This window comes from Hyla sarda, chromosome 8, assembly GCF_029499605.1.
Source record: "Hyla sarda isolate aHylSar1 chromosome 8, aHylSar1.hap1, whole genome shotgun sequence".
NCBI lineage: Eukaryota > Metazoa > Chordata > Amphibia > Anura > Hylidae > Hyla > Hyla sarda.
In genome coordinates this window covers 215920155-215942804 of record NC_079196.1, presented here as the reverse complement: position 1 = coordinate 215942804, position 22650 = coordinate 215920155, and the positions used below count along the sequence as shown (strand labels likewise).

The following is a 22650-nucleotide window of genomic DNA, read 5'->3' as shown; positions in this document are numbered from 1 at the left end:
GACACGTTTTTGTCACAACAAGAACCATATACTTATACATTCTTCTGATGTGTCCTAATGGTAGACTTACCAGCAGCATCAGCGGGTACTATACACTTATCTTCCATGTGTCATCTCCCAGGATCCTTTCCTGTTGGTATTGTTCATAGACTGTTGGTATTTTGACAGCCCCAGTGACGCCCTCTTCTCGTGCATGAGGCTGGCATGTGTGCCAAATGACCTCGATAACTTTTTTTTATTTTTTATAATTGAATTTAATGAAGGAGTGTTGTTGAGGTTAAGGAGGAAAAAAATACCATGACTAAGTGACCGGGGAGATAATGAATCACGACGAGGAGGGGCGGGGCTTATGTGTCAGGTGGATATATATATTGTCTTAAAGAAGAAGTCATTAAATAAAATAATAATTATGATGGTAATAATAATAACAATAATAATAATAGTAAGTATTTGTTTAAAGGAAAGTTTTTGTCATCACAGAATGTTACCTCGATAACCATGAAGTTAAGGCCTTTATATTAGACCAACTGAGGACCCGGTGTTCTTTAGGAGACTGGGAATGTAGGGGGTCACAGTATTTCCCCAGCTTTCCTATTCTTTTAAAGAGAACATCTAGTAAAGCATCCATATTGGAGCTCTTCAGAAGACTGGAAAAGCTGGGGGGCATGCATACTACGTGCCACCCAGCTTTCACAGTCTCCTGAAGCCCCAGCAGTGATAGGCTGCTTGTCCCCCCTGACTGCGATAACTGTGTCCACGGAGCAGTCCCCTTAAAGTGGGAAGGACAAAAAAATTTACTTCCTGGTTCTGTGGAGTCACATGGTGCATCACATGATCTCTCTCGGCCCATCATCAGCTCTCATGCTTCTTTAAGAAGCTACAGACTGGCTGAGCTAGATCATGTGATGTATCATGTGCCTCCGCAGAATCAGGGAGTACATTTTCTGCCCCTCCCACTTTAGGGGGCTGCTTAGTGGATGCTTTTGTTTTACCACACCCTATTTAGGGGTCTTTTAGTGGATAGGTTTTGGCAGAGTACTACACGCTCCATCAATGTCTATAAAGCATTTCACAATACTGCTTTGAATAGTGTTTCCCAATCCGGATGCCCCCAGCTGTTGTAAAACTACAACTCCCAGCATGCCTGGACAGCATTTGGCTTCTTATATAGGAGGAGAGCCCAGTGTTTCCCAACCAGAGTGCCTCCAGCTGTTGCAAAACTACAACTCCCAGCATGCCTGGACAGCCTTTGGCTTCTATTTAGGAGGAGGGCCCAGTGTTTCCCAAGCAGAGTGCCTCCAGCTGTTGCAAAACTACAACTCCCAGCATGCCTGGACAGCCTTTGGCTTCTTATATAGGAGGAGAGCCCAGTGTTTCCCAACCAGAGTGCCTCCAGCTGTTGCAAAACTACAACTCCCAGCATGCCCAGACAGCCTTCGGCTGTCTGGGCATGCTGGGAGTTGTAATTTTGCAACAGCTGGAGGTGCTCTGGTTGGGAAACAGTGCATAATACAGAGAATTTAATTTAGGTTTAGATTTGGAATGGTGTAGTACACACTTTTACATGTGGGGGCACTGTTGGGGAATTGAACACTTGATACACTGTTTCCCTACAGATTAAGTGATCAGCCCATGAAGCGCGACGTTATGAGCTCAAAGTTGTCAGGGCATGCTGGGAGTTGTAGTTTCGCAACAGCTGGAGGCACCCTGGTTGGGAAACACTGGCCTAGAAGTTTGCCGGTGCAGCGTTTTATTGTGGCGCGCGCCCTATCATTCGCGCCCCCGTTTTTTCTTGACTGAAGTGTTGGAAAAATGACTGTGGGGCAGGGGGCATTCGTTGCCCATAGATAAGGCGCTCAGCCTGGGCACCACACTTGACATTAGAAATGGCGCACTCTTTCTCCTCGCCGTAATAAAGAGCTGACGATTGAACCCGAACGCGGTAAAAATCCTGCAAGCGATCCTGTCAGTCAGACTCCCCACCAAGCACTGTAGGCGCGGGCACACCCCGACATTCAGCAGCGTTTTTAATTCCACCCAGGCAAAGGAAGCCACTAAAATGTTGTACGCCACACCTCTGTAATTGTTTTCGGCTTTTCGTCTCACGCGCAGAGATTTCAATTAAAACTTTCCCGGTGAGGACGACCCAGCTGTAAATCAAGGAAAAAACTTGGCAGTTTCCAGTCATTGGCACCAAAGCGAGTTACAAAAAAAAAATATTTAGGAAAGTAGCTAAAATGTTCCTATTGGCTGCGGCGTTACGTATTATTTTGGATTTGACTACGTTCTGAAATACTAGATTGATATATATTTATATTTATGGATTTAATTAAAAACAAAGCATGACGAGATGACGCAATTGGCACCTTTATAACATTTTAATAAAATTTAGAAAATTCTAATTTTGCAAACAATTTGGCACAAATTTTTTTTGCCGGCGGTGGGCAATAAAATGTGTCACGTGATCCGACCTGGAGTAGGCAAGTAGATATGTTAGCGCATGCTTTATATAAATGCGCCATAATTTAAACCACCTGTAACTAAAAAAAAGGTTGATCAATAGAAGGATAGGCAAATATGGGAGGTTAGACTCATTCCTAGCGTACATGTGCCCCTGGCGAGGTGCTGTATCAGCGTCCCCTAAAAGAAAAAAAAACAAAGACAGTATTTTTTTACAGCAATATACATCGAGTCTAGTGTTTCCCCAGGGTGCCTCCAGCTGTTGCAAAACTACAACTTCCAGCTTTTCCAGTCTCCTGAAGACAAATATCTGTCCGGTAAAGCAGCCATATTGGAGCTCCTAAGGAGACTGGAAAAGCTGAGTGGCAGGTATACTGTGTGCCACCCAGCTTTCCTGGTCTCCTGAAGCCCCAGCAGTGATAGGCTGCTTGTCTTCCCTGCACTTATTATATAAAACAATTTAAGACAGTATTTTTTGACAGTAACATACATCGAGTACAGTTTTTCCTGGCCAGGGTGCCTCCAGCTGTTGCAAAACTACAACTCCCAGCTTTCCCAGTCTCCTGAAGAGAATATCTGTTTGGTAAAGAAGCCATATTGGAGCTCCTCAGAAGACTGGGAAAGCTGGAGGGCACGCATACTGCATGCCACTCAGCTTTCCGAGTCTCCTGAAGCTTTAGCAGTGATAGTAATATACAAATTTCCAACCAGGGTGCCTCCAGCTGTTGCAAATCTACAACTCCTAGCTTTTCTAGTCTCCTGAAGATAATATCTGTCTGGTAAAGTAGCCATATTGGAGCTTTTAAGGAGACCAGGAAAGCTAAGTGGCATGCATACTGCATGACACCCAGCTTTCAGAGTCTCCTGAAGCTTTAGCAGTGATAGTAATATACAAATTTCCAACCAGGGTGCCTCTAGCTGTTGCAAAACTAAAACTCCCAGCTTTTCTAGTCTCCTGAAGATAATATCTGTCTGGTAAAGTAGCTATATTGGAGCTTTTAAGGAGACTAGGAAAGCTGAGTGGCATGCTTTATGTGTGCCACCCAGCTTTCTTGGCCTTCTGCAGCCCTAGCAGTGATAGGTTGCTTGCCTTCCCTGCATTTCTCAAATAAAACAATTTAAGATGGTGTTTTTTGACATCAAGTAGTGTTTCCCGGCCAGGGTGCCTCCAACTCTTGCAAAACTGTTTGGTAAAAAAGCCATATTGGAGCTCTTCAGGAGACTGGGAAAGCTGCATGGCATACATACTGTATGCCACCTGCTTTCCGGGTCTCCTGAAGCTTTAGCAGTGATAGGCAGTAGACGGTACTGGTTTGACAGTAATATACATATTACCCCAATATACCCCAATACACATTGAAGCAGTGTTTCCTAACCAGGGTGCCTCCAGCTGTTGCAAAACTGTTTGGTAAAAAAGCCATATTGGAGCTCTTCAGGAGACTGGGAAAGCTGCATGGCATACATACTGTATGCCACCTGCTTTCCGGGTCTCCTGAAGCTTTAGCAGTGATAGGCAGTAGACGGTACTGGTTTGACAGTAATATACATATTACCCAATATACCCCAATACACATTAAAGCAGTGTTTCCTAACCAGGGTGCCTCCAGCTGTTGCAAAACTACAACTCCCAGCATGCCCGGACAGCCTTCGACTGTCCGGGCATGCTGGAAGTTGTAGTTTTGCAACAGCTGGAGGCACCCTGGTGTGGAAACCCTGCGTTAGATAGTCAGCTGGTCTCACCAAATTTGGCAGAATTGGCCAACACATGTCTATGGGCGCCCTATTACATTCCCATTCAATGTGGCACTACGATAGGACGAGGTGCCGAAGCCCCCGTTTTGATGAATCCTTGGGTGCCTGAACCTCCCCTATTTACCTCAGGTTGCTATTGTGATATATGATTTGTTCAAACAAATCTCTCGTCTGGATGAAGAGCTCTTGTCTGAGGGGTAGGGCGTGATTCCACATCATACAGACTCACTGAACCTTTTGTCTAGTCAATTTTCTATTGTTTGATCCAAGAACCACATAAATCTCTACGTGCTGAACGGCTCCGTGCGCTCACATCATCTCTGTAATACTTACATGTTATGGTGAATTTAACTTAATGACAGGTAAAATAGTCCGCACCTACCAGACAGTCATTGTTGGGTTCACACCTTGCGGTAGAGTGCTGTGCAGCCCAAAACAAATGTGGGGCAATACTGTACGTGCTAGGGCTACCGGCCTCTAGTGACGCTACCTGCGGCCACTAGAGGCTGGGAAAGTCACTTCACCTGGGACACGTATAATGACATCATCATGCACGTCCTGTAGGTAGAGAAGCTCCCGGCCAGCCTCTAGTGGCTGCAGGACGAAGCTGGAGAAGATGACAGTGGGGGGGGGGATCCACTGTAAGTATGTCCTACCTACCTATATACAGGGGTAAAGCTAACTACAGGACGACCCTATATACAGGGGTAAAGCTAAGTACAGGAGGGCCCTATATACAGGGGGAAAGCTAATTACAGGAGGGCCCTATATACAGGGGGAAAGCTAACTACAGGAGGGTCCTATATACAGGGGTAAAGCTAAGTACAGGAGGGCCCTATATACAGGGGGAAAGCTAACTACAGGAGGGCCCTATATACAGGCGTAAAACTAACTACAGGAGGGTCCTATATACAGGGGTAAAGCTAAGTACAGGAGGGCCCTATATACAGGGGGAAAGCTAATTACAGGAGGGCCCTATATACAGGGGGAAAGCTAATTACAGGAGGGCCCTATATACAGGGGGAAAGCTAGCTACAGGAGGGTCCTATATACAGGGGTAAAGCTAAGTACAGGAGGGCCCTATATACAGGGGGAAAGCTAACTACAGGAGGGCCCTATATACAGGGGTAAAACTAACTACAGGAGGGTCCTATATACAGGGGTAAAGCTAAGTACAGGAGGGCCCTATATACAGGGGGAAAGCTAACTACAGGAGGGCCCTATATACAGGGGTAAAGCTAACTACAGGAGGGCCCTATATACAGGGGTAAAGCTAACTACAGGAGGGCCCTATATACACCCTATATACAGAGGTAAAGCTAACTACAGGAGGGCCCTATGTACAATGGGCAAGCTAACTACAGGGGAAAGTTGCCTACAGGGGACCCCATATACAGGGGGAAAGTTACCTACAGGGGACCCCATATACAGGGGGAAAGCTACCTACAGGGGACCCCATATACAGGGGGAAAGCTACCTACAGGGGACCCCATATACAGGGGGAAAGCTATCTTCAGGGGACCCCATATACAGGGGGAAAGCTATCTTCAGGGGGAAAGCTACCTACAGGGGGTCCTACGTACAACTGGCAAGCTAACTACAGGGGGAAGCTAACTGTATGCAGAGGGGCAAACTATCTACAGGGGGTTCTCCATACGGGAAGCAAGCTACCTATGGGGGGTCCTACATACAGGGGTCAAATTCCCGGCAGGGATCCCTACATACAGGGCACAAGCTACCTACAGGGTGGTCCTACATACAGGGGCAAAGTGCATACTGGGCGGTGGGGGGATGGGTTGGTATGTCCCACAGTAAAACATTTTCCCAATATGTGCAAAAGCTGAAAAGACTTGGAAAACACTGCGGTAGATATGGACCCTTGGAAGACATGCTAAGACGAGTAGGCTGCCTGCCCTAACACTTTTCCTCTTGGAGAATTGCATAAGCACCTCACAAAGAATACAGATCACTGGAACGAATGACGTGTGGAGCATGCGGGTGCTGCATAAGAACGGAATAATAATAAAATATTAGGTCACTTGACATAAAGTATGTTATCCATGCAAATCACTGCCCAAATATGTGGCATGGAGATAGAAATTCAGTGATTAAAACAGGCGAGGATCCTCATCTGTCATATTCAGCTGCCATCAATAGGATCACCTGGAATATAGCCGAGGAATGGGAAGTATATAGGCCAGGAAATTGTGAAGACAGAACATAGTCAACAATTCAAAATACCTGAAGATCATAGCAACAACCAAGGATAGAACAAAGTCTGAGCATAGCCAATAATACAACATAGCTAGACATAGTTAGACATAATTGTTTATGGGACATAGTCAATGGGAGAATAAAGCCAAAGTATAAGTATGGCCAAAGATCGAACATAGCCAAAGGTTGAGCACAGCCAAAAGCATAGCATAGCCAATGTTACAACATAACCACAGACAAACCATAGCCAAAGATAGAACAAAGTCTGATAACCAATAGTAGAATGAAGCTGAATATAGAACATGACTGATGATAGAACATTATAGCCAATATAGTCCAATACAGAACTAAGCCTAAGGCTGAACCTAGCGAACAATAAGACAAAGCCAAAGACCAAGCATAGCCAAAGTCTGAGCATAGCCAATGATAGAATAAGACAGTATTTCTCCCGGCGTGAATCTAACATGTTAATATGTTTTTCTCCATCGTGTCTGCAGGATAGTGACTGTGGTCCTTGTGATCATCAGCGTGGTCTGGATTCCAATCTTACAGAACGCCAACAGTGGGCAGCTCTATGTGTACATCCAGTCTGTCACCAGCTACCTGGCCCCCCCGGTCACAGCTGTGTTTGGCTTGGCAGTATTTTGGAAGAGAGCCAACGAGCAGGTAAGCCCCATGTGTGCCAGTCCTGTACACACAATGCTGAACAATAGTCGTCCCACAATGGGGCGCACCCAATGAACACAATGTATCGCAGCACACACAATACACAGTCACTTTCTGCTCAAGCAAATAAGGTCACTGGTCACAATGAATGTGAACATGAAGTCTCCTGACAATCACGAGTGACTTCACTGAGGATGACTGGGGAGTGGTTCACCGTCGTGTCACTAAGCGGATTGTTCTTTATTTCTACCCAAAGCGTTTTACTCTAACTTACAAGTGGATGTCATTTGTTACATATTAGTGACACATAATTCCACTAAAGATACAAGATTTAGGTCTTAGCACAATAGAATGGCCCGTCCTGTCAGGTGGCGTCTTATACACTGCTCAAAAAAAAATACTAAGACAACACATCCTAGATCTGAATGAATGAACTAATCGTATGAAATACTTTCGTCTTTACATAGCTGAATGCGCTGACAACAAAATCACACAAAAATTATCAATGGAAATCAAATGTATCAACCCATGGAGGTCTGGATATGGAGTCACACTCAAAATCACAGAGGAAAACCCCACTACAGGCTGATCCAACTTTATGTAATGTCCTTAAAACAAGTCACAATGAGGCTCAGTAGTGTGTGTGGCCTCCACGTGCCCGTATGACCTCCCTACAATGCCTGGGCATGCTCCTGATGAGGTGGAGGATGGTCTCCTGAGGGATGTCCTCCCAGACCTGGACTAAAGCATCCGCCAACACCTGGACAGTCTGTGGTGGATGGAGCGAGACGTCCCAGATGTGCTCAATCGGACTCAGGTCTGGGGAATGGGCGGCCAGTCCATAGCATCAATGTCTTCATCTTGCAGGAACTGCTGACACTCCAGCCACATGAGGTCTAGCATTGTCTTGTATTAGGAGGAACCCAGGGCCAACCGTGCCAGCATATGGTCTCACAAGGGGTCTGAGGATCTCATCTCAGTACCTAATGGCAGTCAGGCTACCTCTGGCAAGCACATGGAGGGCTGTGCGGCCCCCTAAAGAAATGCCACCCCACACCATTACTGACTCACCGCCAAACCGGTCATGCTGGAGGATGTTGCAGACAGCAGAACGTTCTCCACAGCGTTTCCAGACTCTGTCATGTCTGTCGCATGTGCTCAGTGTGAACCTGCTTTCATCTGTGAAGAGCACAGGGCGCCCGTGGCAAATTTGCCAATCTTGGTGTTCTCTGGCAAAAGCCAAACATCCTGCTCAGTGTTTGGCTGTAAGCACAACCCCCACCTGTGGACGTCGGGCCCTCATATCACCCCCATGGAGTCTGTTTCTGACCGTTTGAGTGGACACATGCACATTTGTGGCCTGCTTGAGGTCATTTTGCAGGGCTCTGGCAGTGCTCCTCCTGCTCCTCCATGCACAAAGGCGGAGGTAGCGGTCCTGCTGCTGGGTTGTTGCCCTCCTACGGCCTCCTGCATGTCTCCTGATGTACTGGCCTGTCTCCTGGCAGCGCCTCCATGCTCTGGACACTACGCTGACAGACACAGCAAACCTTGCCACAGCTCGCATTGATGTGCCATCCTGGATGAGCTGCACTACCTGAGCCACTTGTGTGGGTTGTAGACTCCTTCTCACGCTACCACTAGAGTGAAAGCACCGCCAGCATTAAAAAGTGACCAAAACATCAGTCAGGAAGCATAGAAACTGAGAAGTGGTCTGTGGTCAGCACCTGCAGAACCACTCCTTTATTGGGGAGTGTCTTGCTAATTGCCTATAATTTCCACCTGTTGTCTGTTCCATGGGAAATTGATTGTCAATCAGTGTTCTTCCTGAGTGGACAGTGGGATTTCACAGAAGTGTCACTGACTTGCATTGTGTTGTTTAAGTGTTCCCTCTATTTTTTTGAGCAGTGTATAATGATGTCATGATAAGACTGTCTCCTCTTGACCTTCTTAATCTCTTTATACCTGAAGATATCGTAAGTTTGGATGGTTCCACCATATTGGACTGGAGACAAAGACATTTCAGATTACATCTATAAGATACCTAGGGCAGATCAGAATAGTGGGTGTAAAATGGCAGCTGTAGCGCCCCCTTTATTGGAGTTTGGGTAGCTGTAAACTTCTTTACTTGACCTCTGGAAAGGTCACATGGATGGTGCATCTGTAACCCAGCTCTATATCTGCTATGGCTTGCACCAAAATTTACACCAGTTTTCATAATCAATGTAGCCTAAACTACGTCCCCTTGAAGACAACACCTACTTTTCTTATCATATTTAGCAAGTTGCGAGGAAAGATAAAAAAAATTGTGCAAATTTGTTGTAATCTGAGAAGTAGATATTGGCCACTGTCTACAGTTCTCTCGATAGATAGACATTTCCATTGCTGAAAATATAACCGTTTCTCTGTGGAACAATTGCCCTTTTATTTCCGAAATGGGTGAAGGGATAGACTGTACCTTGGAGAAAATGACAGGTTCCTTAAAGGGGTACTCGGCTACCCCAGCGTTCGGAACTTGGAGCGGGCGGCGGGAGTCGTGACGTCCCGGACATGCCCATTGTGACGTCACGCCTCGCCCCCTCAATGCAAGTCTATGGGAGGGGGCATGGTGGCCACCACGCCCCCTCCCATAGACTTGCATTGAGGAGGTGTGACATCATAAGGTGCGTGGCTGTGACATCATGACTCCTGCTGCCCGCACACAGCGTTTTAAATCAGCCATCTTATCCCCTATCCTTTGGCGGAGTACCCCTTTAAGACTAACCTATGGAGGCAGAAGAACGTCTGTGACCTCAAAAGGGGTTGCCTTAACCCTAAAAGTGATTTTTTGAATGACAGGGGGTCCCACTACACAAGTCTTCTTCTTTGAGGATCCAGTATGTATACTTTCTTTTCCCATAGAGCATTGCCAGTAAGACTCCTTCTCCTATGAAAACCAGAACCCCCAGAGTTGGGCCAAAAGCTTCCCATCCAGCCATGTTGTATACTGTTCTGATGAGGAGCAAAAACCCCAAAACAGCTGTAATGTATTGTTTTCTCAACATTGTTTCTTTCATAACGAGTGATGGAGCGGAATGTTAGCATAGCATGTGGTATAGTGTATAGCTTAGGGAACCTGTGCTGCATATTGTACGGTCATGCTTTGTGTGATTGTTATTTATTGTATGATTTGTAATGACGACTGAATGATCAATAAAACTATCTGCAGACATCGACCAGTATTGTGCTTCACGATGGAGTAAGTATAGTAGGGGCCTTAAGTAAGTAAGTAAGTAGGGGCCTTAAGAAGCGCTGCTGTGCGTGAGACGGTGCTGTAGCCCGCCACTACCTCCTTTCCTGTTCCCCTGCACTCCTGATGTCTGTTACCTGGATGTTCGCAATAAAGTCAAATTTTTTACTGCTGAAGTGGTGAGTGCGCTTGTCTTATCTTTCTCATACTTTAGATTTGTAAATTACTTCTCTTTAAAAATCTGAATCCTTCCAGTACTTATGAGCTGCTGTATGCTACAGATATACTGCAGAGAAAGTTGTGTAGTTCTTTCCAGTCTGACCACAGTGCTCTCTGCTGACACCTCTGTCCGTGCCAGGAACTGTCCGGAGCAGGAGAGGTTTTCTATGGTGATATGCTTCTAATCTGGACAGTTCCTGACATGGACAGAGAGCTGGTAGGCAAATAGTGGAAATACAAACAAAGAATTGGTCTAGGAGGCGCCGCACGAAAGACTCAGACGCAAGAAAGATCCAAGGTCAGCACAGGACAACGCGTAATTTATTTCAGGACGACGCGTTTCGGCACTTAAAGGGGTACTTTAAAAATGTTTTTATCAACTGGTGCCATAAAGTTAAACAGATTTGTAAATTACTTCTATTAAAAAAATCTTAATCCTTCCAGTACTTATTAGCTGCTGACTACTACATAGGAAATTCTTTTCTTTTTGGAACACAGAGCTCTCTGCTGACATCACGACCACAGTGCTCTCTGCTGACATCACGAACACAGAGCTCTCTGCTGACATCACAAGCACAGAGCTCTCTGCTGACATCTCTGTCCATTTTAAGAACTGTCCACAGTAGGAGAAAATCCCCATAGCAAACATATGCTGCTCTGGACAGTTCCTAAAATGGACAGAGATGTCAGCAGAGAGCACTGTGCTCGTGATGTCAGCAGAAAGCTCTTGTGTTCCAAAAAGAAAAGAATTTCCTCTGTAGTATTCAGCAGCTAATAAGTACTGGAAGGATTATGATTTTTTTTATAGAAGTAATTTACAAATCTGTTTAACTTTCTGGCACCAGTTGATTTAAAAAAAAAAAAAAAAAGTTAACCCCTTCAACTTGTGCCTTCCTCACTTCCAAAAAAGTACCCCAGATTTTGTAGAGCATACAGAATGGGGTACTGGTCCGGAGGTCCTGTGTTTACAACGCGCTGCCGCGGTCTGAGACCGCGGCAGCACGTTGTAAACACAGGACCTCCGGCGGGTGTGCAAACCGTAAAATCTGTAGTATCCTAGGACGTATCCCTGCATATTGACAGCCAGTAAGGGGCGTATAAAGCCAAACACAAGGCTGGATAATCCCTCGTAATGTGACAGCCTGGAGGACAGAGCCGTCATCTTCATTCGTGATAATTGCCGCATTGTGAAAAGGGGTGTGGAGATTTCTGGGTTCAGAACAAATCCTAATGCCGCCATTAATTCCTCTCTCTCTCCCGGTAAAAGTCTGAGTTTTACACAATATCTGCTCGGATACAAACACAGACGTGTCCTGTGGGGGATGGAAACTTTATCTGGTAAAATTCATTGAGTCAGACATCCTGATGTTCTCTATGTAGTGTTGAGCGGCATAGGCCATATTCAAATTCGCGATATTTCGCCAATACATGGATGAATATTCGTCATATATTCGCAAAATTCGCATATTCACTGCCTTTTTTTTTTTTTACGATGCACCATAAAATTTGCATGCGTGATAAGAGCTAAAAGAAGGGAGGGATCAATATGCGCGAAAATTCCGCCTGCCAGTCTCACACAGTAACTACTATTGGAGCCTTGTTTACACCACAAGCTGGAAGCAGGGAGGGATGATCACTGTGATGTGTACTGGGGGAAAAAAAAAAAAAAAAAAGGTGAATATTCGTAATTGCAAATATTTAGCGCTATAGTCTCAATATTCACGAATTTGCGGATATTCGCGCCCAACACTAATCCTAAGTACTATTCATATTAGGGTATGTACCATTGTGCATCCACAATACTTTTTAACCACTTAAGGACGCAGGACGTAAATGTACGTCCTGGTGCGGTGGTACTTAACGCACCAGGACGTACATTTATGTCCTAAGCATAACTGCGGGCATCGGGGCGATGCCCGTGTCATGCGCGGCTGATCCCGGCTGCTGATCGCAGCCAGGGACCCGCCGGCATTGGCCGACGCCTGCGATCTCGCGGGCGTCCGCCATTAACCCCTCAGGTGCCGGGATCAATACAGATCCTGGCATCTGTGGCAGTGCGCGATTTGAATGAATGATCGGATCGCCCGCAGCGCTGCTGCGGGGATCCGATCATTCATAACGCCGCACGGAGGTCCCCTCTCCTTCCTCCGTGCGGCTCCCGGCGTCTCCTGCTCTGTTCTGTGATCGAGCAGACCAGAGCAGGAGATGACCGATAATACTGATCTGTTCTATGTCCTATACATAGAACAGATCAGTATTAGCAATCATGGTATTGCTATGAATAGTCCCCTATGGGGACTATTCAAGTGTAAAAAAAAATGTAAAAAAATTTAAAAGTAAAAGTAAAAAAAAAGTGAAAAATCCCCTCCCCCAATAAAAAAGTAAAACGTCCGTTTTTTCCTATTTTACCCCCAAAAAGCGTAAAATTTTTTTTTTATAGACATATTTGGTATCGCCGCGTGCGTAAATGTCCAAACTATTAAAATAAAATGTTAATGATCCCGTACGGTTAACGGCGTGAACGAAAAAAAAAAAAAGTCCAAAATTCCTACTTTTTTTAATACATTTTATTAAAAAAAAATTTATAAAAAATGTATTAAAAGTTTTTTATATGCAAATGTGGTATCAAAAAAAAGTACAGATCATGGCGCAAAAAATGAGCCCCCATACCACCGCTTATACGGAAAAATAAAAAAGTTAGAGGTCATCAAAATAAAGGGATTATAAACGTACTAATTTGGTTAAAAAGTTTGTGATTTTTTTTAAGCGCAACAATAATATAAAAGTATGTAATAATGGGTATCATTTTAATCGTATTGACCCTCAGAATAAAGAACACACGTCATTTTTACCGTAAATTGTACGGCGTGAAAACGAAACCTTCCAAAATTAGCAAAATTGCGTTTTTCGTTTTAATTTCCCCACAAAAATAGTGTTTTTTGGTTGTGCCATACATTTAATGGCATAATGAGTTATGTCATTACAAAGGACAACTGGTCGCGCAAAAAACAAGCCCACATACTAGTCTGTGGATGAAAATATAAAAGAGTTATGATTTTTAGAAGGCGAGGAGGAAAAAATGAAAACGTAAAAATTAAATTGTCTGAGTCCTTAAGGCCAAAATGGGCTGAGTCCTTAAGGGGTTAAAGGGGTACTCCGGTGAAAACCTTTTTTCTTTTAAATCGACTGGTGGCAGAAAGTTAAACATATTTGTAAATTACTTCTATTAAAAAATCTTAATCCTTCCTGTACTTATTAGCTGCTGAATATTACAGAGGAAATTCTTTTCTTTTTGGAATGCTCTCTGATGACATCACGAGCACAGTTCTCTCTGCTGACGTTATTATAATAATAATAATAACGCTTTATTTATTGTTGTCCTTAGTGGGATTTGAACCCAAGGCCCCAGCACTGCAAGGCAGCAGTGCTAACCACTGAGCCACCATGCTGCCCTTAACATACATCTGCTGTGCATGGTTGCTAAAATGGACAGAGATGTCAGCAGAGAGCACTGTGCTCGTGATGTCATCAGTGTTCCAAAAAGAAAGGAATTTCCTCTATCATTCAGCAGCTAATAAGTACTGGAAGGATTAAGATTTTTTTAATAGAAGTAATTTACAAATATGTTTAGCTTTCTGCCACCAGTTGATTTAAAAGAAAAAAAGGTTTTCACCGGAGTACCCCTTTAAGTAACTTTGATGAAAAATCTCTAAGCATTTTGTGTAGATTGATTTTTGTGTTTCCATGGTAACAGACTACAAACAAACCTTGTGTAGTCTGATGCCACGCAGTATCTGTTCTCCTTTGTCAGCCATATTATGTCTCATGGGGTTGGTTTTTCTGTCACCTGGTCACCCAGACAATCACTACAGGAGAGCCCTCCCCTTCCCATGCCGATACATTGATTGAATCTTTACCAGGGATGTGCACACATTGACAAGAAAGGGGGCTTAAGCCCCCGCCCCTTTTGACACTGGGCAGTAGAGCATCGTTATGTGTGAATTTAATGGGGTACTCTGCTGGAAAACCTTTTTTTTTTTTAAATCAACTGGTGCCAGAAAGTTAAACAGATTTGTAAATTACTTCTATTAAAAAATCTTAATCCTTCCAGTACTTATCAGCAGCTGTATGCTCCACAGGAAGTTCTTTTCTTTTTTAATTTCCCTTTCTGTCTGACCACAGTATCTCTGCTAACACCTCTGTCCATGTCAGGAACTGTCCAGAGCAGGAGAAAATCTCCATAAACAACCTATCCTGCTCTGGAGAGTTCCTAAAATGGACAGAGGTGTCAGCAGAGAGCACTGTGGTCAAACAGAAAGTAAATTTAAAAAGAAAAGAACTTCCTGTGGATCATACAGCAGCTGATAAGTACTGGAAGGAGTAAGATTTTTTAATAGAAGCAAATTACAAATCTGTTTAACTTTCGGGCACCAGTTGATTTAAAGGAAAAAAAAATGTTTTCCAATGGAGTACCCCTTTAAATAATTAAGTAGGAGAAGTGTCCTTTTTTTTAACTTCAGGCCCGGCCCCCCCCCCAAATGTCTGTGCATGTCCCTGATCTTTACCAATAGAATATATGACAGGGTATTGTTTAGTAACCAAATGCATATCTGTTCATCTTGGACACGTCAGACAGTCCAAAGGTATTCCAGCTGAAAAAAAATTATTACTTATTACTAGTGATGAGCAGCAGGGGCCATATTCAAATTCGCAATATTTCAAGAATATATTGACGATTATTCGTCCTATGTTCGTGAAATTCACATATTCGCAAAAATTGACATGGGAAATTAGCATACAAATTTGCATTCAAAAATTAGCATGTGAAAAAAAAAGGAAAAAACAAATCTTTGTCATTACGAATATATAGCAATATATTCTAAATATTCGCGATAAAAATTCACATTACGAATACGCGTGCTTAAACACTACTTATTGGTGGGGATCCTACCTATGGGACCCCGCAATTGTTAGAATGTAGTCCTAAACCCTCCACAATAAATAGAGCAGTAGACAGTACATTTACTATTGCAAACCCATGTTTTGTCGGGTTGTGCGCCAGATTCTGTCACATTGCGCCATTCTGTCTGCGCCAGATTTTGTGCCAGAATTGTAAAAACCCCCACTAACTCTCCAGTTTGCTAAGAAAACCCGAAAAAGGGGTGAGACTGCCGGGAAAAGGGGGCGTGGTCTCCAAAAGGGGCGTGTTCCCGACATTTTCACAAAAAAACTACATATTTACTAAGGTTTCCACAGAAAATGTGGTGGATTTGAGCTGAGGAAAACCCGACAGATCAGAACACGTGTAAAAAAGCAAAGTGTAGGGAAAGTGGAAAATGTAGGGAAACCTTAGTAAATACCGTGGAAAATAAATTGTAGGGAAATAAAACCCACAAAGAAACCTACACAACACTCTTAGTAAATAAGGGCCATTGTCTTTGGGTGCACAGAGATATCTGAGTACATCATTTGGGTATCCTTGATCTCCCCCCCCCTCCATAGACAGTGAATGGAGCGCATGCCATCTACCACCCTATTTAGTGAGGAGACTCTAAGGGGTTCAGTGCATACAGAGGGTCCTAGAGGTCAGAACACTGCCCCACGACAAGGGCTTAGTATGGAGAGAACCAGAATATTAAAAAAAAAAATCGCTTTTTTGGCCTTTTGGCTAAGATCAAGTGTAGGATCTGTTTTTATCAGTTTCATGCAGGCGACGCCAGTGTGGAGCTGGAGGGGATGGGTGATGCATGGTAGGGGACAGGTGTACCGGGGCGTTCCGGGGCTGGTTCTGAGGAATCAGCTCGACGGCTTCCCCGATGTGACCCGTTTCCTCCGGGTCTCACCATGAGGCCGAGAGGGTCTAGAGCCGAGGTATTTTAGTGCCTCAGGGAGTGGTGACCCCGAGGGGCCGAAACTCACTGGAAGCATGGGCACCATGAACTCTTCACCTTGTGGCACTCACCTGCCTTCTGGCTAGGATCAGAGACATTTTTATAGATCCGGCCGGATGTCCAGGCAGTGTACCTGCGCACATTAACCTATTTATTTATTTTTGGTCACTTTTTGTGTGTTGTGTGTCCACAGGATTTGTCAAGGTGCGGTGGCCCTTCTGGGTGTCCCTCCTGGCAGTCTAGGGGAGGTGTGTGTGGCCATTAGGTTCCGCACCTCCCTGCAAAGAGCAGGGTACCGACCGTTATCGGCTTTGCGGGCAGATACCTCGGCTAACGCCAAGGGGGAGGCCGGGAGCATTTGTGGGTGTTAGGTTTGACCTCAAAGGCCGAGACGTCTTCTGTCCGTGGATGCCCAATTAGTGTGTGGAAGGCTTGTAAGGGGCTGCAGTCACCCTACGTTCCTTCCACACCACCGGCCACTCCAATCAAGACACAGACACATCCGCTGTGACCAAGTCAAATGCGGTCTCTAAGAACTGGCTCTTTTCCTTAAAAAGCTTTCTAGTACACGTATATGGGGCACGCGCAGTAAACTTTAAATTGTATCAAAGACAGCGAACAGTAAATCTGCGTAGTCAGCAAAAAATTAGATACAAGGATTCGTTTGCTTACGCTGAGGTATAATGAACCATTGTTTCGAGGACACATCTGTGGTAGAAAGAGATAAGATGTTCCTTCATTGTATCCCGTTAGCCTTGAATAGAAGATGCTAATTGTCTCTAGTCTATTCTCAGGAGTTATGTAGAAAAAAAAACAAGAATTATAGAATGCAGTCACTTAGGGGGAGATTTATCAAAACCTGTGCAGAGGAAAAGTGGTGCAGTTGCCCATAGCAACCAATCAGATTGCTTCTTTCATTTTCCACAGGCCTCTAAAGAGGCCTGTGGAAAATGAAAGAAGCAATCTGATTGGTTGCTATGGGCAACTACACCACACTTCCTCTGCACAGGTTTTGATAAATCTCCCCCGTAGACTTTAAAAAAAAAATTGATTCTCTAGAAAACAAAATGGAGTCTCTTCTACCCAATTCTATCAGTGGGCCCTTAGTAGTTTAGGCAAAAAGGGGCATCGAACCTGGAACCTCGCAGGTAACTTATGGTCCGGAGGCGAAGGGTAAGGTTTGTTGGGGGCCTCTCTCCTATCGGATAGACCGCATGCTTTATGCACTTTTTTTTTGTGTAACACGTTTGCACTTTTTCTTGCACTTTGGGCAATTCGAGAGCACTTTCCTCGGCGCTATATAAAAAGAATTCCAATGTCGTCTCTTTTCCCCTCACAGGGAGCGTTCTGGGGTCTTATGGTCGGACTGGTGGTTGGATTAGCTCGAATGATTCTGGAGTTTGTGTATCCCATCCCTCGGTGTGGAGTTTATGATGAAAGGCCGTCCATTCTGAAGGATGTTCATTACCTGCACTTTGCCATCATTTTATGTGCGTTGACAATAGGAGTAGTAGTCGGGATAAGTCTTCTTACGGAGCCACCGCTCCACGCTCAGGTAGGTGTTGAAGGAAAGACCGTCCAATAAGCTGAAATACACTGAATTGTCGATTTATTACAGACACCTTCCATTTCATGATTGGATCCACCCTGTTTGGAGACTAGAGCCATTGCTCCTGAATGCAGTATACAATCCCGTGATCAGATTTACATGGATCATATTGAGATTAAAAGGGGTATTCCAGGAAAAAATACTATATATATATATATATATATATATATCTCAACTGGCTCCAGAAAGTTAATAAGATTTGTAAATTACTTCTATTAAAAAAATCTTAATCCTTCCAATAATTATCAGCTGCTGAAGTTGAGTTGTTGTTTTGTGTCTGGTAACAGTGCTCTCTGCTGACATCTCTGTCTGTCTCGGGAACTGCACAGAGTAGAAGAGGTTTGCTATGGGGATTTGCTTCTACTCTGGACAGTTCCCGAGACAGACAGAGGTGTCGTCAGAGAGCACTTAGACAGAAAAGAACAACTCAACTTCAGCAGCTCATAAGTACTGAAAGGATTAAGATTTTTTAATAGAAGTAATTTACAAATCTGTAACTTTCTGGAACCAGTTGAGATATATATATATATATATATATATCCTGGATAACCCCCTTAAATCCACATTAGATGACACTAGACTAGCCATGGCCGAGATCTCACTGCTAACCTTGAGGGGGTTTTTCTCCTGCAACAGTGTAGACCAGCGTTTCCCAACCGGGGGGCCTCCAGCTGTTGCAAAACTACAACTCACAGCATACCCGGGCAGCCAAGGATTGTCCAGGCATGTTGGGAGTTGTAGTTTTGCAACAGCCGGAGGCACCCTGGTTGGGAAACACTGGTGTAGACAGTATACAGAGAATGGTGCAATTGAGGAAAAACATCCAGCAAAAGGGGAATACTGTAGATAGAAACAGATTGTTGCTGAAAGATTTCAGAGGAGATTGTCAGGAATCTTCTGAGGAACAGGAGGAGCTCAGTCAGGAACCTGCAGCTGAATACAAAGCAGTGTCCAACCCCACAAGTCACTGCTCCCTACTACAGATGGGCTATAAAAACGCACATGACCAGCTCCAGGGCAATTATGTCAATAGGCAATAAAAAAACGAAAATGCAGGGGGTAATAAAGCAAAAATGTATCACTGAGCAGTGGAAAAATATGTCCTGGTCAGATGGATCCAGATCTCTGTGGAGGAGAAACATGGTCTGGTCAGATGGATCCAGATCTCTGTGGAGGAGAAACATGGCCTGGTCAGATGGATCCAGATCTCTATAGAGAAACATGGCCTGGTCAGATGGATCCAGATCTCTATAGAGAAACATGGCCTGGTCAGATGGATCCAGATCTCTATAGAGAAACATGGCCTGGTCAGATGGATCCAGATCTCTATAGAGAAACATGGCCTGGTCAGATGGATCCAGATCTCTATAGAGAAACATGGCCTGGTCAGATGGATCCAAATCTCTATAGAGAAACATGGCCTAGTCAGATGGATCCAGATCTCTATAGAGAAACATGGCCTGGTCAGATGGATCCAAATCTCTATAGAGAAACATGGCCTGGTCAGATGGATCCAGATCTCTATAGAGAAACATGGCCTGGTCAGATGGATCCAGATCTCTGTGGAGAAACATGGTCTGGTCAGATAGATCCAGATCTCTATAGAGAAACATGGCCTAGTCAGATGGATCCAGATCTCTATAGAGAAACATGACCTGGTCAGATGGATCCAGATCTCTATAGAGAAACATGGCCTGGTCAGATGGATCCAGATCTCTGTGGAGAAACATGGCCTGGTCAGATGGATCCAGATCTCTATAGAGAAACATGTCCTGGTCAGATGGATCCAGATCTCTATAGAGAAACATGGCCTGGTCAGATGGATCCAGATCTCTATAGAGAAACATGACCTGGTCAGATGGATCCAGATCTCTATAGAGAAACATATCCTGGTCAGATGGATCCAGATCTCTATAGAGAAACATGATCTGGTCAGATGGTCCAAGGGGACACCACATAGGGGGCTCTAACAAGGTGGCAATTCTATAAGTTAGTTTATTCACTTATACTACATGTGCTACTATAGTAGGATTACTGGTAAATTCATGGGCTCCTGGTCTTAAACATTCAGAGAGAAGCAATGTATCTTTGGGTTTTTACGAGCCCCCTAGTGACGCGAGAGGAATGTTGGTGTCGCTTTACTCTTTGCATGTAGTTACAGAATCTGACACTTACAACTCCGAAAATAGGATTCTCCCTCCTCCACCATTTAGTTTAGGCCAGGTTTACAGTTATTGCAGCTTTTGTCTATTTCAGTTTCCATGGACACATTGGGTTATTGTCCCCTCTGGGCTCAGGCTGATGGGGGTGCAGAGTGTGGAATCACAGATGGTCCAACCGCTCCCCGAAGAGCTGTAGCATAAGGGGGTAATAAGGGAGAATAGCAGGAATGTAGAATGATGTCATGACCTGAGCTGGAGTCAGTGACCTCAGTATTTCATAGAGTATGATGTCATCACATACCAAAGCCATTGGCAGCAATAGGGGTAAACGAGGGGAGGGGGCATCATGTCTGCACCGGAATCACATGTAGGAACCAGATGAGAGATCAGGGTAGGATGGGACAAAGCTGAAGATGTCATCATGTCTGGAGAACCACAAACACCATAAGATGGCAGATCATACACCGCAGGGACTCCTGTAGTAAGGAGCAGGGTTCACGTCATGTACTGAAAATTCATCTTGTTCTGTCACAGCTTGATGGTTTCTTCCTATGTCAGCCATTTTGCTCCTGACCTCTGTTCTCCTCGATCTGGGTCTAGATAATTTATCATCTAGTTTAATAGAAATGAATAGCCTCACTCTCTCACCTACTTTTCCTGCAGACATTATACTATACATTGCCTTAATAATACCTATATTACCAGCCAGATTATCTACTGTGGCCAAATATCCTCTCTACAGGGGCGTGGTGGCAGTGGATGCCCCTAGATGGTAAAGCCTGGGGCAAATGCTTCTTTTACCCATCCTGTTATCCATATTTTTCGAAGTTTTGTATTGTATTTTGCTGTATAATTACATAAAAACATTATGAAACAAGGAAAACACAGCAATTGGTACATGTAGAAAGCAGCAAAATATTTTATAGGCACCAGATCCACATCTAATGCCAAGAATACTAGAGAAATGCCAGGCAAAACAGCTGTGTGTAATGCCAAACACCGGTGCCAAAATCCAAAGCTATTTTTGTTATGTTTTTTATGTTCGTCCATATTACAGATAGTCCCCTGACCTCCCCTGCCCCCGTCACTATGTTATCCCAGACAATAACACTATGCACCATGATACACAAACATTTCGGTTGTTTATTGGTGACCATCTGGTGTTTAAGATGTAAAGTATAGAGAAGACAGCAAAGTTAAAGTGAAAGGACATCATCAACGTACCCGTATGGTCTTGAATAGCCATGGCTGCCAACAAAAAGTTACATAGTTGTTAGTGGTCACTATAGTTGGTGCCAGGAATCCCAGGTCTACACACTCTACCAGATCACTGATCTTCTTAAAGAACAATCACACTGTAGTCTCTCTTCACAACAGATAAAAAACCTCACGTGGTGGACTATACCCCGAGGAAGAAGCCCACCTGAGATCACACTAAGGAAAGTGTCCACTCGAAGCCATTCATCCCCCAGAGAGAATGAAGGTGGGTTCACTATAAGCACCAGTGGTATTGTCTGGGTAGTTTGTGATACATTATCTGAATGGTTGGGGGTTGATGCCCTTTGACCCTTATTTACATCCATTATTTTTTTTTCCATTTCATTGGACAGTCCAAGCCAACTGTTCCCCCCGCAGCCGGACCTGGAGCAGCATGTTGTGCAAATCCCCCTCAGAACCAGTGGAATCTCCTGCCGCCATTCAACAAAGAAGCATTAGAGAGGATCCATTTTGGGCAAGGGTGTGCTGCATTAATGCCATCATTCTCATGTGCGTCAACATTTTCTTTTACGCCTATTTCGCATAAAGACCAAAAAGGAGCGGGAAAACACTGAATTAACATTACCCAAAAGTGCCCTTTACATTAACCCTTTAACTGTTTAGCCATTAGTACATGGTCACAGTTGATGTCAATCCATTCTCCGGCTTGGAAAATGCCTCCATATAACAACATCCACTGCCAGCTCATGCCATGGCTCAGCTTATTACTGGCTGCTCACGAGAAGCACATGCCATGGGAAGGACTATACAGCGTGCATGTATAAAATGTCAGCAGTATACGGTTCCTGCCCTGGTAACCTCACACTGCATAACGCATGCTTGGCGGACCACCAAGGCTGAACAGGCGGCACGGTGACATTCCTGAGAATGTGCGCAGTCATAAAGTACAATTACTAAATAAAACGTATTATTAATGGAGCGGCCTTCTGTTTATTACCCATAACAGGGGCTCTTAGTGGTGTCTTTTTATTGTGATGACTCTCAGAAAATCATGGAGTGTCACAAATAATCCCTAACATCAAACAGTGACTCACGGACTGACAGACACTCAAGACGTATGAGGAAAACGCTGTTACTGTCAATATATTAGGTAAAAACCTAGTAAACACAACATTGACAGCCACAGTTTTCCCTAGAATAGTGAAACCACATCACTCCTGTAACGTTCAACAG

At 44.3% G+C, this 22650-nt stretch overlaps 1 protein-coding gene across 7 annotated transcripts in view; it reads left to right on the top strand.

The window, feature by feature from the left end:
- The window catches only part of SLC5A10 (solute carrier family 5 member 10), a 293441-nt gene extending 271035 nt beyond the window's left edge, over positions 1 to 22406 (top strand). For all 7 annotated transcript variants that reach the window (XM_056535553.1, XM_056535550.1, XM_056535551.1 and 4 more), the window contains 4 exons: positions 6924 to 7092; positions 17768 to 17983; positions 21577 to 21682; positions 21810 to 22406. In XM_056535553.1, coding sequence (XP_056391528.1) covers positions 6924 to 7092; positions 17768 to 17983; positions 21577 to 21682; positions 21810 to 22003 — 685 coding nt within the window. In that variant the 3' untranslated portion in view covers positions 22004 to 22406. The remainder of the gene's footprint in view (positions 1 to 6923; positions 7093 to 17767; positions 17984 to 21576; positions 21683 to 21809) is intronic.
- Positions 22407 to 22650: the final 244 nt, after the last annotated feature.